Below are 15,142 nucleotides of genomic sequence, written 5' to 3' on the forward strand. Positions count from 1 at the left end.
GAGGTCTGCAAAATTTTTATTCAAGGAGTCATCCTTTTCTAAATGATTTGTTCTGCTTGTCTATGTTTTTTCAGAGAGAAAATTCAAATACTTAGGCATTCCAGATTATTGAAATGTACCTAAAATAGACAAGATCTTGAGTTTAGCACTGTGTTTTTTCCCAGCATCTTTTCATAGCTTGATAATATTTCTCTATTCATCCATTACTCACATATGTTCTTGACCCACGTCTACCTGAAGTTTTATTTGTAACTGAAGCATTTGGAACAGATAATTGCATCTATCACAACCATCAAACTGATATGCTTCAGTAAAAAAGGAAATTCTAACCTAAAGGAAGCTTAGCCTTGGATGCTGATGAGAGAGATAAAGACCTGATCTGACATTTGGACAGAACTGCTTGGCTTCATTTTGTATCAGAACTGATAAAAACCTGAGAACCCTCTCATTTACCATGGGAGCAGTCTGCTTTGGGCATGGAGAACTGTACTAAAGAGCTCTTGTTTTTATATTGCACTTTTCATACAGAAGACAGATTCTTAAACAGAGTTAGAATACTTAAAATGAGCAAAGAACTTCCAATCTGTAGAAGTACAGGTGAACAGAGCAGCCAGTATTAACTCAGCAATGGCTTGAACATCGGTTTTCATGTAAAAAACATGAACTCTTTCCTGTAGGAGAAAACACAGCTTATCAGAACCTCTCTTTTTTTTCTCCACTTTTTTTTTTTGGACAAATAAACATCTCCTCTGTAAAATGGGAACTTCCACGGAAAATGCTGATTCTTGATATTTGAAATTACTCTGACTGCATACTGAGTTCTGAGGGACTTTATATGCAGCTAAGGGCTTCTAAGGTGCCAAATAAAATGCAATGTAATGCATCTAAATTTGCCATGTACATGAGCTCAGTGACTTCCTTTCCTAAAGGCCTTTACCTTTCTTTTTTCATTTGCTGTGCCTAGGTCAAGTGGTCAGTCCGGAATTAAATGTACATCTCACTGGCAGCATCTGGAGCACTGTGGAGACAGCAGTTCGGCTTCTGCTTTGAAATAGATTTGCTTTCAAAAATTGAAGTGGTCATATGAATAACAGTTACAAGTTTTACTTATGTCCTCTTTTTGGAGTAGGTAAACAAAATAAAAAAAAACTTTCAAATTTCTCATTTCTCTTGGGAACAGAAAGAAGCATGGATAAAATGTACAAATTCAATTTTCCGAAATCATGTCAGACACAAGTTATCCAGGTAGCTAGGTACTGATGTTCACTCTTGAAGACTGCATTCTATTTATTTCTTTAGTGAAATTTTCTTACCTGTCAGCCCAAACAAAAAAGATCACAAGTCCTTGGGCCCACATCCTTGCAGGCAACTGATGCATGCTTAGGATCTAAACTCTGCTTTCAATGGTAGCTGAGCTGTGTGAGGAGGACCTGGATCTTAATGCTTAAATAGCCTAATGAGGCATTATTAAAGTAATTTAACAGGGTTAGTAGTATAATTGCCTTACAGCAGTAATACTATCTTCTTAGCCTATACATTTCCCTCCACATTCCTGGGAACCTTAGCCTGAGAACTGCCACATCTGTAAGAACTGCCTAATCTGTAACAAACTACAGGTTAGAAAAGTGGTAACCTACCTCAGGGGAGACCTCTGTTATCCCAAACTGCGATAAGCTCTGATGCAAAATGTTGATGTTGAGTGAACGCAGCACTTCTTCAGATGGGAGTGCATCAGAAATACCTGGCTTTCTGTTCACTGAGGACACAAACAGTTCCACACAGTTCTTCTTCCCCTAGAAAAATAAAATACCACAGAATCACAGGATGGGTTTGAAATTAGATAATCTGTGCTATCTATAGATTGTAACCCTATTTCCAGAAATGAAAGCAAGGAATAAATAGAAAGGCTGCAACCTGCTCTGTGAGGAGAGCATACCTATTCCCTGTTTTCTTAAATTCTAGCTGACTGTGAAAGAAAAAGCAAATACCATACGTGTACACATGTGCTTTGTCTCATTCACTGTTGCCAAGGTCCCCTCTTCCCAAGTCTGGTACCATTAACAAGATAGATAGCGGTAACATAGTGAGGGGGGCCCATGGGATGATCCAGCAGGGATTTTAACAGATAGTTCTTCTGATCTGAGCTGAAGCACAGCCCTGTTTTAGACACTTGTCCTTAAACAGGAATGCTTAGTATAATGCTAATTAGAAAGCATTGCTTTCTAATCCTCTGTTAACACATTGCAGACACACACTATAATAAAGTATAATGTCCTTTTAGTCCTCTGCAGTGTAACTCCTTAAGATGGTACAATGAAATGAAAGGACTGGAAAAGTTTTGTTCACTTTTAGTGGGTAGGCTGCAATAAACTAGAACAGCATCTCTCTTTCTAGCAGAGAGACCAGACTTCACACTGTAATGCTCCAGACAGTGCTGATGCCTACACAGTGTGTGTGGACCTAGGTTAATTTGGTGTGACCTGTCTGTGGCTGTGATGGAGAGTCTGGACTCTGGGCAGTGCCACATGCAAGGCAGGCACAGAGGTACTGTGTGCCTCTGCACTGCTCCCTGCTGACTCCACAGGCAAGAACCTCACTGGCCTGGTCATTTCCTTCTAGTTCTTACAGGATGGGAGAAATCAGTTCAAATAGGGATAATCCTGAATTCCCACTGTGCCCTCCCTCTCACCTTCGGTGTGCATCATCCTTTTTACTGAAGTGATAGAAAAGATATCTTTTGCTATTCATAAAATATGCAGTTATAGCACTCAAAAGTAGAGATGCATAGACAGGGACACTTTCAAACATGTTTACCCTAAATCTGCCCTCTCTGCTCTCACATGTCCCACTGACCCATTTGCTTGGCAGGATTGATACGGATATTGCCTATCAGTGGGACTGGGCATTTTTCAGTAGGACTTCTCAGATCAGCAGAGTTACAAGAATTGAAAACAGACCTACAGTCTTGGAGTGTTGGTTGAAGGGCAGAGATTTTGAAGCTGATTTGAGGCTGCCGTCTCTGATGTGGGTATGTGGCTGGCTCCAGGAATCGGTGGCAGACACAAGGCAAGGCTTGATGGGGAAGCAGCATTCCCAGGGTTTTGTGCCTCCTCTGGTTAGGAGTTCCTCAGCCCATTAAAAGGCCTTTATGGGAAGAGGACACTAGAAATGCCCAGCTAACGTCTCCTGGCACAGTATGTGCTATGTTACACATAAGGCACTAATAGGCCCCCAGCTCTTTCTGCAGCCAACCATATCCTGGTTGCTGGGCTCCTGATCACTTCTGAGAGCTGCTAACTTGGGAGAAATTCAGCTCACCTCACTTCAGCCATCAAAGTTACCTCCAAACTCAGTGGAGAGAGACTGGCATCTCCGAGGGTGATTTAATCCATCTTAAGATAATCAGGATCTACGTCCCCTCTCAGTGCCTGTTCTCCTCCTCCAGTTACCGTCCTTGTTATTTCCTTTAGAGGGAGCCTAGATGAGGATCTTGGAGTAAAAGTGAGGTGAGACGAATTTTTATGTGCCTTGCTTGTGTGCCAGCACTCTGTATGAGAGGAACTGTTTCATGCTGGAAGGATGGGAAGTGGGAATAAGGTTTCCGGAGCTGTATTTTTAACTCTTGTTAATTTTGACTTGCTGTATGTGACTTTTAGACCAAATGGGATAAACACATCCTGTTGTGTTTTTGCTTGCTTCATTAGAAGACACAGTAACTCATTTTTTACATGAGTATGTAAGCATTTTTACATGAGTATGAAAACTCAGCCTTTTACAGAAAACTCAACTTTTACAGAAGTTGAGAAGACTAACTAATTAATTAGGTGAAATATGACATTATCCTTAGATCACAGATGAAAGGAGAAAGTGAAAAGCTATAGAGCTAGTAGCAAAATGAACACTGCGTTTCTTCTGCGTAATTACATAACTTCCACAGAGCATAGTAAGAAAGGTCCTAATTTACTTGGTATGTTAAAATATGCACCCCCAACTCTGCAACACTTTTCAAGTAATTGTGCTTTTCTCTGAGTATGTCTTTCAACCTTTCATTCTGGTTCATGCAGGGGACAAAGGAAATTCAGCATCGCTTGTCATGAATGAGTGACATCCCCAGTGAACATGAGAGGGGCTGCATTGCATTCTTATTGATCTTTTGTTCTATACATCTTGTGTGATCCTTTCTCACAGAGACATATTTGAAGGAGTTTTTTAATCCTTTTTGATGTACACAATCCTATCAAGCTATCAAGGCAGGAAATACTTTTATGCTGAACCTGTCAGTTTTCTTCACTCATATTCAACCCACATGTAGAATAAAATAAAATAACTCTTCCCTGTGCAACATGAATTGAATGCTACCAACAAGCACATGATATTGCTTTTTTTTTGTTTCAAGGCAAAACTGTCATAAAAAGACAACAGTGTTCATACTGTATGCTCTTAACAATACACAGAAAAACATACTGTGAAAATTGTTTTAAAAAATGTTTTTAAAAATTCTTCCCTGCTGGAAGCAAATTTGTCATCATCTTTACCTAACATGATACCTTATTCTACGAGATCACTTCTGAGCACAGGTTGTTATAACAGAATAGCAAAACATGAATATTAATATTGTGAGAAGACATTTAATTTAGTAATGGAAAGTCTGAGGATAAACTGTGAAGGTGCCTTAGAAAGGCAGTCATGTATTTTTTGAGCAAGATGCAAACTACTGATAAACAAAGCATGAATAAATGTCTCTTATTGGCTCTGATGTAAAACTGCATGGGAATGAAAACAATTGAACTTATGCTAGGGATACGCAAACTGCTTATGAACAAGGCATGGAAGAGGAGATTTATCTGACTTACGTTTTCTCTAGACTGTAACTAATAATGGTTTCCTTTCAAAAGAAATTTTAAATCATTGTTAATGGAGATCTATTTTTCTTTTTGTGTGTGTGGGGGGAATTATTTTTCTGTCTTATTTTATTCCAGTTTTCCATAATGGCCGGAAAATTAATTTAAGAGGATTCAAAATAACCAGGTCATTTTCATTATACGCAGCCCTTTGGTACTTACAATGAGCCTGTTGATGTGAACTTGCTGAGGTAACAGTCCCAATGCTGCAGCCACTCCTTGGCGAAATATCCGAAGCAATGTGATATTCAGCTTGTTTACATCCATTTGCAGTGTCTGAAAAACAAAACCAGTCAAAATGAGCTCCTTGCTCAACACATGCTCAAGATGAGTGTGACCTCTATGACTCTCGCTATTTTTTTTCCCCGGAATGATAATCTGGGGAATGAAATCTACTTGCATTAGCAATAAAGAACAAGTCCAAAGGAAAATATAAGCATCTTAAATGATGCTCATTAGCAGTACCACCTTTCCTTAACCACATTCAAAATAGGTTCCAGAAGTTTTTGGATAAATTCCTCAGAAAAGTTATGGTGTTCAAGATAACACAATTATTACATTAAAAATGAAAGTCAAGCATTAAACACCAATTCACTTTTAAAGAATGAGGCATTGGATTTGCAAAATGTAGATTTCCTTGGAACATTTTTTTAGTGTTACTCCCTATAGGTGATGAATGGGTCAAACATAGTGAAATTAATATTTTTTATTTCAATCGGAGTATCTGAGATCAAAAAAAAACCATTCTGGATACATTCCATGTTCTTGAAATTCCTAAAGCTTCCTTATTTCAGTCAGAGAAGGCTGTTAATCCTCACCAGAGACCACCATATCACTGAAGCATTCTCTTTTTCCATATCAGAATCACAGTGAAGTTTAAGTATTTCTTAGACTTCAAATCCTTCCTGTGAAGTTGATGGAATTGCACCCTGGAAAGAATTTAAGTTCAAATCTGTTTCCAAGAAGACCCAGATATGTCTCTGTGCCTGAAGCCTGGTGGACATTACTTCCACATAGTACCTCAGATGCCCTTTCTTTGCTTCCATATCCCCTTTGTGGACAATATGTAGTGGAGAATGGAGGGAAGAGGAGTATATGAAATGGTCCTTAGCCCCCCCCCCCCCGGCAGGGAACGGACTTAGGAACTTACTAAGTTCTGACTGAACCTATTGACTTGAGCTGAAAAAGGTTTTTTACTTCAGAGTTTAAACTTTCTATTTAAAGCCGTAGTGTAAGTCAGCTTGCTACTCTGTGGAGCCAAGCAAGGATCTTTCCTTCCTGAGCAGAACTACATAAAGAGAATTAAATATCAGTGGGTCAGACATCACACTGTGAATATGGTTATGGTCTAGAAAGAAATGTAATTTTTTTCTCAAAGCAAAACAGCATTACACATTTTGACTCAGTTGTTCCTTATTTATAAGTAGCAAATATTACGATGCAAAACCATATAATAATTGCTTTCATCTTCCATTGTCAATTTGATCTTTTCACCAATACTGAATCTTTTTCTTTTTTTCTTTATTTTCGCTTATTTTACATTAATGAGATTGTCAGGTCTTGATGCATCAACTAAGGTCTGCTCTTAGCATACAGTTGAGCTTTAATTCATCTGCAAGTATTATAAGATTCTTCGATTTAAATCACCCTCTCTACCCTTCAGTTTTTAAAATGTAGAATCTTCCCCTGCTTGCTTCTTCAGCAACCCCTTTGATTTAGACAGACATCTTGAGTGATCACAAAACTGCTCCAGCTTCATCACTGAAACAGAGAAATGTCTTGAGAGTGAAGACAGACACATCTAACAGATCCAGATCCAAGCACCATTCCTTCCACACCCAGACTGGCTCATTCACACTCCTTCAGTGTACCTGAGTGCTCCAGCAGATGAGCGTTGGTTTGGAGCTGTGAAGCTACTGATACACTGAAAGCTGACAGCATGGTCTGAGGATCACATGTAAAGGAGGAAGGGAGTTGTTGCTGAAACAGGAAGGGTATCGTGAGGGTCCCTAGATATCTGTCAGGCTGACATAGAGAGTGAGAAAATACTTGTCCAAGTCAATGACCTTGAGTTATGGGGATACTGATAACTGTTGTTACTCAAAAAAATAAAAAAATTGAATAGGCATAAAATCAAAATACATTCACTTAAATACACTTGAGCCAGGGATCACATCACATTAATAGGTTGTTAAATAGTACGTTAAGAGCTCACTGATAAAGACACAGAAATTGAAAAATTCAGATAGCTGGTTACACTTTATTTCACCTGAGGGTCTAAGAATATCCACCTTCAGATGAAACAGAAGATCTTAAACGGGCTATAAGGAGGTAATACCCACATAATAAATTCTTATAGATTTAGTATGGTAGAATTATGGTTCATCATATCAAGGGGCAATAAAATGTACTGAAACTCCATTATCTTCAGAAGAGTTAAATTTCCTTCTTGCAGGTCTGAATTTAGTCCAGTGTGTCCTGTAATAAATAGTTATAAAAGGCTAAATAGTTTGTACCTATATGTAACGGCTACATCTATTTTGTGCTTATTGGTTCTGAGGGAAGCCTGAAGACCACACCACTCACTCTGTCAGTCTGGATCCAACTTGCCTAGAAAACTCATGTGGCCTTGCAGCAGGAGATGTCAGGCCCCTTTTAGGAAGCATCCCAGCACATCTGATTTCCTGAGGTCAGCCACGTGGTGACTTTGCACAGAGATCAGTGCAAGTTGCACAGAGTGCTGAAGCTTGCCCACACATGGGGTAGGTGCTCTTTGGACGCTTTGGATACAAAGCACAGTGAACATCTGGGTAATGCACTGGGAGGCTGCTAACTGGGGCATCCCGGAGCTAGCTCCACAGTTAGAAGCACAAGTCTTTAAGCCCTCAGGGCCCCTCCTATGCAGCAATATCAATTTTTTTGTGACTACTCATCCAAAAAAGCAAGAAATATCTGGGGAAGAAACATCACAATTTTTTATAAGAACCTTGCCTTGCCATCCATTGAAGGAATTTGCTTCTCAATTGCTAATGTTAGTGTAAAGCTTATTTCCTTGGCAATTATAGTAAAAATGAAGTAAGAGTAAAATCGCTTTTTTTCTACATCGGGCAGCACAAGAGTGTCTGTTCCTATCAGACGGAAACTTAGCGAGCCATGATCTGACACTTTAGGAATGGGATTTCTAATTTGATCAGTGAAAGATAATTTATAGAGATGCCTGATCGATGGGACCCCTTGCAAGCCTGTCTTTCAGCAAGCGGCACATCATAAACATGCTCTGTGCCCTCCATTACCCCCCTGTTTCCACTGAAACCGTAAAAACATAGAGTGGGAGTGGATCAGACTGGAGACGCATTAAGTTCAGCATCCTGTGGCCAACTCTGGATGCTTAGGAAAAACAATAGAAACTGGGCAAGAATATATTCTTTTCCCAAGTTCTTTCCCACCTGCTCCAGACTAATCTATGCCTACCCAGCCCAAAAAGGCAATGGGTCTCCTCAATTGCGTGAATGTTATTCTACAATAACTCACGCTGATGCTGTCAAGATCTGGGATGAAGGCAGCACTTTGGGCATTAGATTCTCAGCTCTGGCTCGCGTCCTCCTGAAGGCGACTAGAGTTTTGTCAGAACTTCGGGTATGGTACAAAGCAGTCTTTCTGCAAATTCCTAGCAACCATAATTTATGTTGAGGAAATTTAGTCAGAGAAAGAAGTGAAAAAAAAGAAAAGGAAAGAAGACAGATTAGAGGGAAAGAAGCCTTAACTATTCCTATCAGTAGAATATTATTAAAATATTAATATTTTAATATTACTGTGCTATTATGATGCCATGTCTAGATATTGTGTTGACTGTAGTCCATAAACATTAGAGATTAGGATAGAAAGATGATAATGGATGAATTACAAAGGCAACAAGGCATGCACGTTAGACAGACAATATAAACTGTCATTAAGAGAATCACTCCTAGAATGCAAACCTGTCTGGCTATTTAAAATCACACAAACAGAATCACTGAATATATGTTATAACTCCACTTGCAATAAAATGTGAAAATAAACTCTGTAATGTAAATCCATAGAATTAAATTTAAAAAAGCGTTAGCATAGATAAACAAGTTATTTCTTACTGTGTTACTCTTGTTGCTCCTTTTGCTTTGGAGAGGGCTGAAGCATCCCGTGTTAGGCAGCACTAATTATTTACCCTTTGCTGATCTGCAGTGTTTATCATGTATTGTAAACTACTCCCCAAAGAGTTTACAATTTAGAATCTGCTACCTCTGTTGGCAATAGCGACTTGTTGAGCCTAGAGGCAAACACACTGGAGGACTCATTTCCCTGAGCAATTACTGATACAGATATTGCAACTGTAGAGACAGTTTCTCGGGTTATCTGATTCGAGCAAAACAGGTAGTTGGAGGGGAAGGAGTTTTTTGCTTGTAGTGGAACGCTTGGGAAGACGGAGTTCCAGAAAAGAAAACCCAGCACAGAAAAACACCAAAGAGCATTCATGACTGAGATCCTACAGGGACTTTGGAATAAAGATTTTAATGTGAAAGGAAAAAAAAAAAAAGCTATGAAAAGGACCACTTTATAACCCACTTTCTGGAATAAAATTTTTCTCTACTATTATGATTTGCCATGCCAAGTTTGTTTCTCAAGCAGAATTCAGAGACGCCTCTTTCACATGGTTTACCTTATCACCAGCTATGTCCTTTCTGCAATGACGTTCAAGGACACAAGACTTTTTCCATACATTGGTTCCTCCCTCCTAAACTCCATCTGACCCCACAACCACAGGTGTTTTTTCAAACCTCCAGCTAACTTGAATATTCAGGAAGAAAAAGAATCAGGATGAAGAAGGTTAAAATACAAGTCTTCACAATACTTTTATGAACAAAGATTAAAAAAAAATCAGCAAAGCTTCCTAGGAATTTTACATACTTCCAGGGCCATTCGGTAGTAAGTTCTGTTTTGGACTAAAATCAAACAAACATAAGACAAAAAAAGAAAAAAAAAAAAAAGGATCCCCCCCAAATTACACAGGCCATACAAAAAAGAAAGCTCATAAAAGAATTGGCTTATCTGCCTGTGCTCCACATATTTATTTTTTAATAAAATCACCAACAATGTTATTAAATATTTGTTGTTCTAAAGCAAATTCTGGACTATGGCAAGGGAACGTAGAGAAGCAGTGTAAACTGACCCCCCCCAAGCCCTTAAAAGTATACGAGGATCATGGTGCTTGTCTGAAACAGGAGTAGGGGAGCAAAAGCATCCCCTCTGGTAACTCACTGGTTGTTTTGATCTGGTGGTTTGTACGTGGAAATGCGTGCCGCATAGAAAGGCTGGGGATGGCTGAACAGTCAGGAGTACTACCTGGATTTTAACACAGTGCAACCAGCTGTGTCTTCCCTGCAGTTTTGGTTGGTGCGATACTTGGGTGGGAGGGAGGTGGTGACTCTCTGCAGACGGGTGCTCATTTGTGCTCCTTTCTCCAAACTGGTACTGACAACACAGGCCCCCTCCCTCACCCGCTGCCGGCACCCGAGCCACGGGGTTATCCTGCTTATCCCCAGACTGCAGGTCCCTCCACTTGAGCACCCCCCTTCCTACTGCTCTGCTCACTCCATGGAAGCAGCGTATGCAGCTAATTAGTGCCACCTTCTCTCATCTCGCCACCCTCAGGAGGCAGCCTCAGCACTACAGCCACGGAAGGATGTATTTACCAAGAATCGAGTGCTGGAGTTGTATTTGTATAGTTTCAGGATAGGACTACAAGTAATCTGGCAACAAATTATAAAAACATTTCGGTTTTGCCTCTTCTTCCCCTAAACACATTAGGTTTGCCTTTGTGTCGCTGTTCATTGACCGGTGCGCGCAGCTGCACTGGCTGTCAGGTTCACCCCTTCGGCTGGCTCACGTTCCCAAATGCACATTCCTACAACATTTTGGCTGTTATAATATCCTGTGTATCAGGTGTCACAGCAAGTATTAGTGTCTCATGTAGACCAAGAATCGCATGGGAGCCCGTGTGTCCTCAGCTTCTGATGGAGATCAATGTTACGCAATTTGAACAAAGCACCTTGCCAAGACAAGAGTCTGAGGGTGCTTGTCCCAAAACCAAGCCAGTGTCCCACATGGCCTTCCTTCCTCCCTGTGTCTCCCTCTACCTCTACAATGACATTTTCTCCAGAAGGGGAAACCAGCCCTTTTATGAAGTCCACATTAAATTTTGAATTATGGCTACAAATTAAGATAAAATAGTTGAGAATTTTATTTTGCTTCTGATTTGTGTACATTCTCCTGAGTATAAAATCAATTATTTTGGTGATTAACTAAAGCAGTTTCATAGTTCTGTATACTAGCAGTTGCCTGCAGCAGCCTACTCAAACTTTCATACATTATATTATTTCTACTAGAACACAATGTGACTAGAAATATAAATCTTGGACATTTAAATAATTCCAAGGTCAGGGAATAATTACTGAAAAACTATGAGGGGAAGTCTTGGCTATTCTGCAAAAGTTTAGTGAAAATCACCTGAAACAGTAGAAAAATTCCAGGCATATGCTTGAGTTTACAAGAACCAGTGAAAAGTGCTGAGAAACTCTCTAAAGATCTCTTCCTCTTGCATTGCAAACATAACTGAGTCTTGACCTGTAACATGCTTGTGTTTAAATCATGCATTTTCTAATGAGGAGACAGAGACACTGCAGAATATCCAAATATGCCAAACAGTTCCAAATTTTACAAGAAGCCAGCAAAAATTTAAGTGTGCTTATCCAAAGAGCATTTGGATGATGAGAAGAACTCTAAATTGGCTCCATATAAATTTAAGAAAAAGTTGTAGGAATGGGATACTTCAATTTCTTTGTCCTGATTATTCCAGTGAAGTTTTGCATATTTGGATGCTGCATTTCAACATATGATGTTGTACAACATCACTCACAATTTTGCTAGAGAAAAGACAAAGCTTAGGGAAAATCTCTGTTTAAGGTAAGCATAGTATTTCCTGGATTTATGCATTTGTTAGATAACATTAAAGAAAATTTTTCACTCTTGATGAATTTTTCATGGAAGTATATACATTTTAAATATTTATGCATATTACAAGATCTCTCTGAAAGAAATCAAAGACAGAAGTAATACTAATGGAAAAGGAAGGGTTAATCTAATTAGTTACCACAACTCCATGGTTCCCTCCCAATGTCTTTCAAGCACAGATTCATTAAAACAAAACTGAAAAAATCAAAACTTATTAAAGGAAGTAATCTTTCACACCGTGTAATTAATCCATAGACCTTTTTGCCACAGGAAGTTGCTGAGGCCAAAAACTGAATGAGTGGCAGAAAAAGGACTGGATGTTTAGATGGATATTGGAAATCACTAATGTCTTTGAAAACTGTACAGAAGAGATACTAGAAGCTTTGTTATATAGTTGAAGCCAAACCTGTAACTATCAGAAACCAAGATAAATCCTAATGCAACAAAAGGATAAGTTCTTCAGCCTGCTATGAAGTGTTGCTGGCCGTGATACTGAACTAGACACTGGGTTTGACACAATTCCTGTTTGCATGTGTAAGTATCAATTGAGGACTTTTCTGGAGACTACTGTGTCACAGAGGACAAAGATGCTGTACCAGTTGTTGAAGTGAAGACAGTGTACTCTGCTGGCATCCACAGTCCAGGCTGGCAAAGTTGTTCTGAATGGTGAGTGGGTGGTTGGTATGACTAAACTGGTTTGTTTCAGCTATGTGAGAGGTTTACAGTTCTTCTCGCAGGAAGAAGAACTAATTTCCCGAATAAGAGTGGCTGGTTTGGAGCTTCTGTAGGAAGCACTAAAGCAAGAGTGAGAAAAGCTCCATCTGCAATGTCTGGCTTTTGTCCAAGATTCCTTCACTGAGATTTTACGTGCACTTGGACAGTGAGTCAGTCAGCTATAGAAAGACTCCATGACCTTCACGGATGATTAAAACATAGGAGAATGCATTCAGCCTATTAAGGATAAGGTTTGTTAATGCCTCTCTTCAGGAGGCACACTTTGATTTCTATCACTCCTATGTTCTGCATCAAGCTCTGGGCTTGCAGTCTCCTGATAAGGATAAAGGGCCAGCTATTTCAGTGTCATATGATACCATCATGTCACAAGGTAATGTGGATTTACTGATCAGATCTTATGTGAAGACACAGAGTAGTCTTCTATCTTTCTTCGGAAAGGAATCTCAGAAGTCAGGAGAATGAAATAATCTACCTTCTGAGTCGTGTGGCCATTCCTGTACCACAATCTGATGTAGTTAGCAGCACGGCAGACTGAGAGTTTAGGCTAGACTGTCCTCAAGATGCTCACTGTACTCACTTCTCCTTTCCCTTTACCTCATTCCTATGGTATTCTTAATCAATTGCACTATACATCTAAAGGGCAGAGGGCATTTATGGAGTCACACACAGCTACTGTATTATAGGTTGTATGAGATTTCCATCCCAAAGCCCCGTCTCAGTAAGGGAATAGCCTTATCCCGAGCCCTGTGAAGTTAAGAGGACTTTCTCTGAGTCAGTGGTTTGCATGCTTCTCATTTCTGAAGGAGTATAGAAGAGTAGAGGGAAAGGTTGTCTACAGTTCACATGAAGTGAAGTGAGTCTAAAGTAGCCTTGTCATTAAATAATACCAGTCCCAGGAGCTCTCTGTAGTGTGGGAGCCCTTTGGAAGAAGGAAGGACAGGTGCAGGAGGCTGCAGTGATTCTGACGGACTTCACAGATGATTTCTGAGTGCTTCTTTGAGACAAAGGGAACTTCTGACTTCACCATGTGGTGCAACTTGCATACCTAGTGATGAAAGGATATGGTTTTCTCCTGAGTGTCAAAGTGTATTACTCCTTTTAAAAAATAGGTCATAATGATACTACATCTATTTTAAACAGTCCTAAACTGGGAGCATTTGCAATAACTGCACATTGATTACTGGTAGGAATGACAGGCCTAAATTTTACTGTTCCTCTAGCATTAGCAAGTCTACCTCAGTTGATTTGCCTCACAGGCAGTTCTACATCTATAAAACGGGGACAACAGTATTTGACTGCCTCACAGGAGCCCTGTGAAAGTAACATTTTATATATTGTAGTAAGAAGATTGGGGACAGATATATAGGATGGAACTTTTCAACTGCTTTCACAGATATCTTAAAAATTGCCCCCAAAAGTTAATTCCTGCCTTTGTTTCATCTGGTGCTGCATTTCCTCAAGAACTGGGATTTATTTCATCACAAATTATTTCGGCTTTCTTAAACTCACAGTTGAAGTACATGCCAAAGCTTGAAAGTTTTCTTGGCTCTTTCCTTCCTTCCTTCACCTCTCCCCTGTCCTCCTCCCTTCCACTTACCCTGAGATTATGTTAGAAAGCTGAAAAGGACAAGATGATGGAAAACTGCAAGGAAATACACAGAAACATGGAAACTTGAGGAGAGCAGGAAGAGCTCAGCTGAACATTATTTCAATGTTTTTGTTCTTTGAGAGGCATGTTATAATGAGCTCCATAAAATTGTCCCAACCGTCCTTATTCAATATACTTTTTAAAATCTTTCCATTACAAAAGAAATGCATGCTGCTATTATGTCCAGTATAACTTTTGAGCACTGCGTGATTGTACCAGTCACATTCTATTTCATCATCCCAAAGCCAGCTGCAGTTCTCAGAGCAAACAGACCCTTCTGAGCCTCCTCAGCACAGTGCTTTATAATACATTTGTTTTTTCTGTCCAATTATTAAAACTCTAGGTAGAGTCTGCTAAAGCTCAAAATGCCAGAGGACCAGTATTGTTTCTCCTTGCTCCTTTTGTTAAACTCTCATTCCAGCTAGTTTTACATGTTTCAAAGAATTCTCAGATACTGAAGTTTAAATTCCAGTTACGACTTTGTAAAATAGTCCTCAGTACATCAAAATGCCTTCCAGAAAAATGTCAGACTAAAAAAAAAAAAAAAAAACCCCAAACTTTTATTTTTATCTCCAGAATTTTATAATTAGTTTGTGGCAGAATGATTTTTTTGAACCTCACATACTAATGAAGAACAAAACTAGAAATCCAAGTCGATACAGCAACTTCCAAATCTTTCAAGAATTGATGTGACCACAAAACTCCCACTGACTTACTCTCCTTAGTATCCTTCCTTTCTGCTTAGAAAATCAAAGGAAGGCTTCAGTACTGCTCACCTTCTAGCTTCCTTGTTTTATTGGTAGTTTAAAATGAG

At 39.4% G+C, this 15,142-nt stretch overlaps 1 protein-coding gene across 2 annotated transcripts in view; it reads right to left on the reverse strand.

Annotated features, from left to right (window-relative positions):
* PTPRR (protein tyrosine phosphatase receptor type R) overlaps positions 1–15,142 on the reverse strand; it is a 157,416-nt gene that overhangs the window by 73,681 nt on the left and 68,593 nt on the right. For both annotated transcript variants that reach the window (XM_064509054.1, XM_026100408.2), the window contains 2 exons: positions 5,064–5,177; positions 1,638–1,793 (listed from right to left, as the gene is read on the reverse strand). In XM_064509054.1, the coding sequence (XP_064365124.1) occupies positions 1,638–1,793; positions 5,064–5,177 (270 nt within the window). The remainder of the gene's footprint in view (positions 1–1,637; positions 1,794–5,063; positions 5,178–15,142) is intronic.

This window comes from Dromaius novaehollandiae, chromosome 1 (genome assembly GCF_036370855.1).
Source record: "Dromaius novaehollandiae isolate bDroNov1 chromosome 1, bDroNov1.hap1, whole genome shotgun sequence".
Taxonomy (NCBI): Eukaryota; Metazoa; Chordata; class Aves; order Casuariiformes; family Dromaiidae; genus Dromaius; species Dromaius novaehollandiae.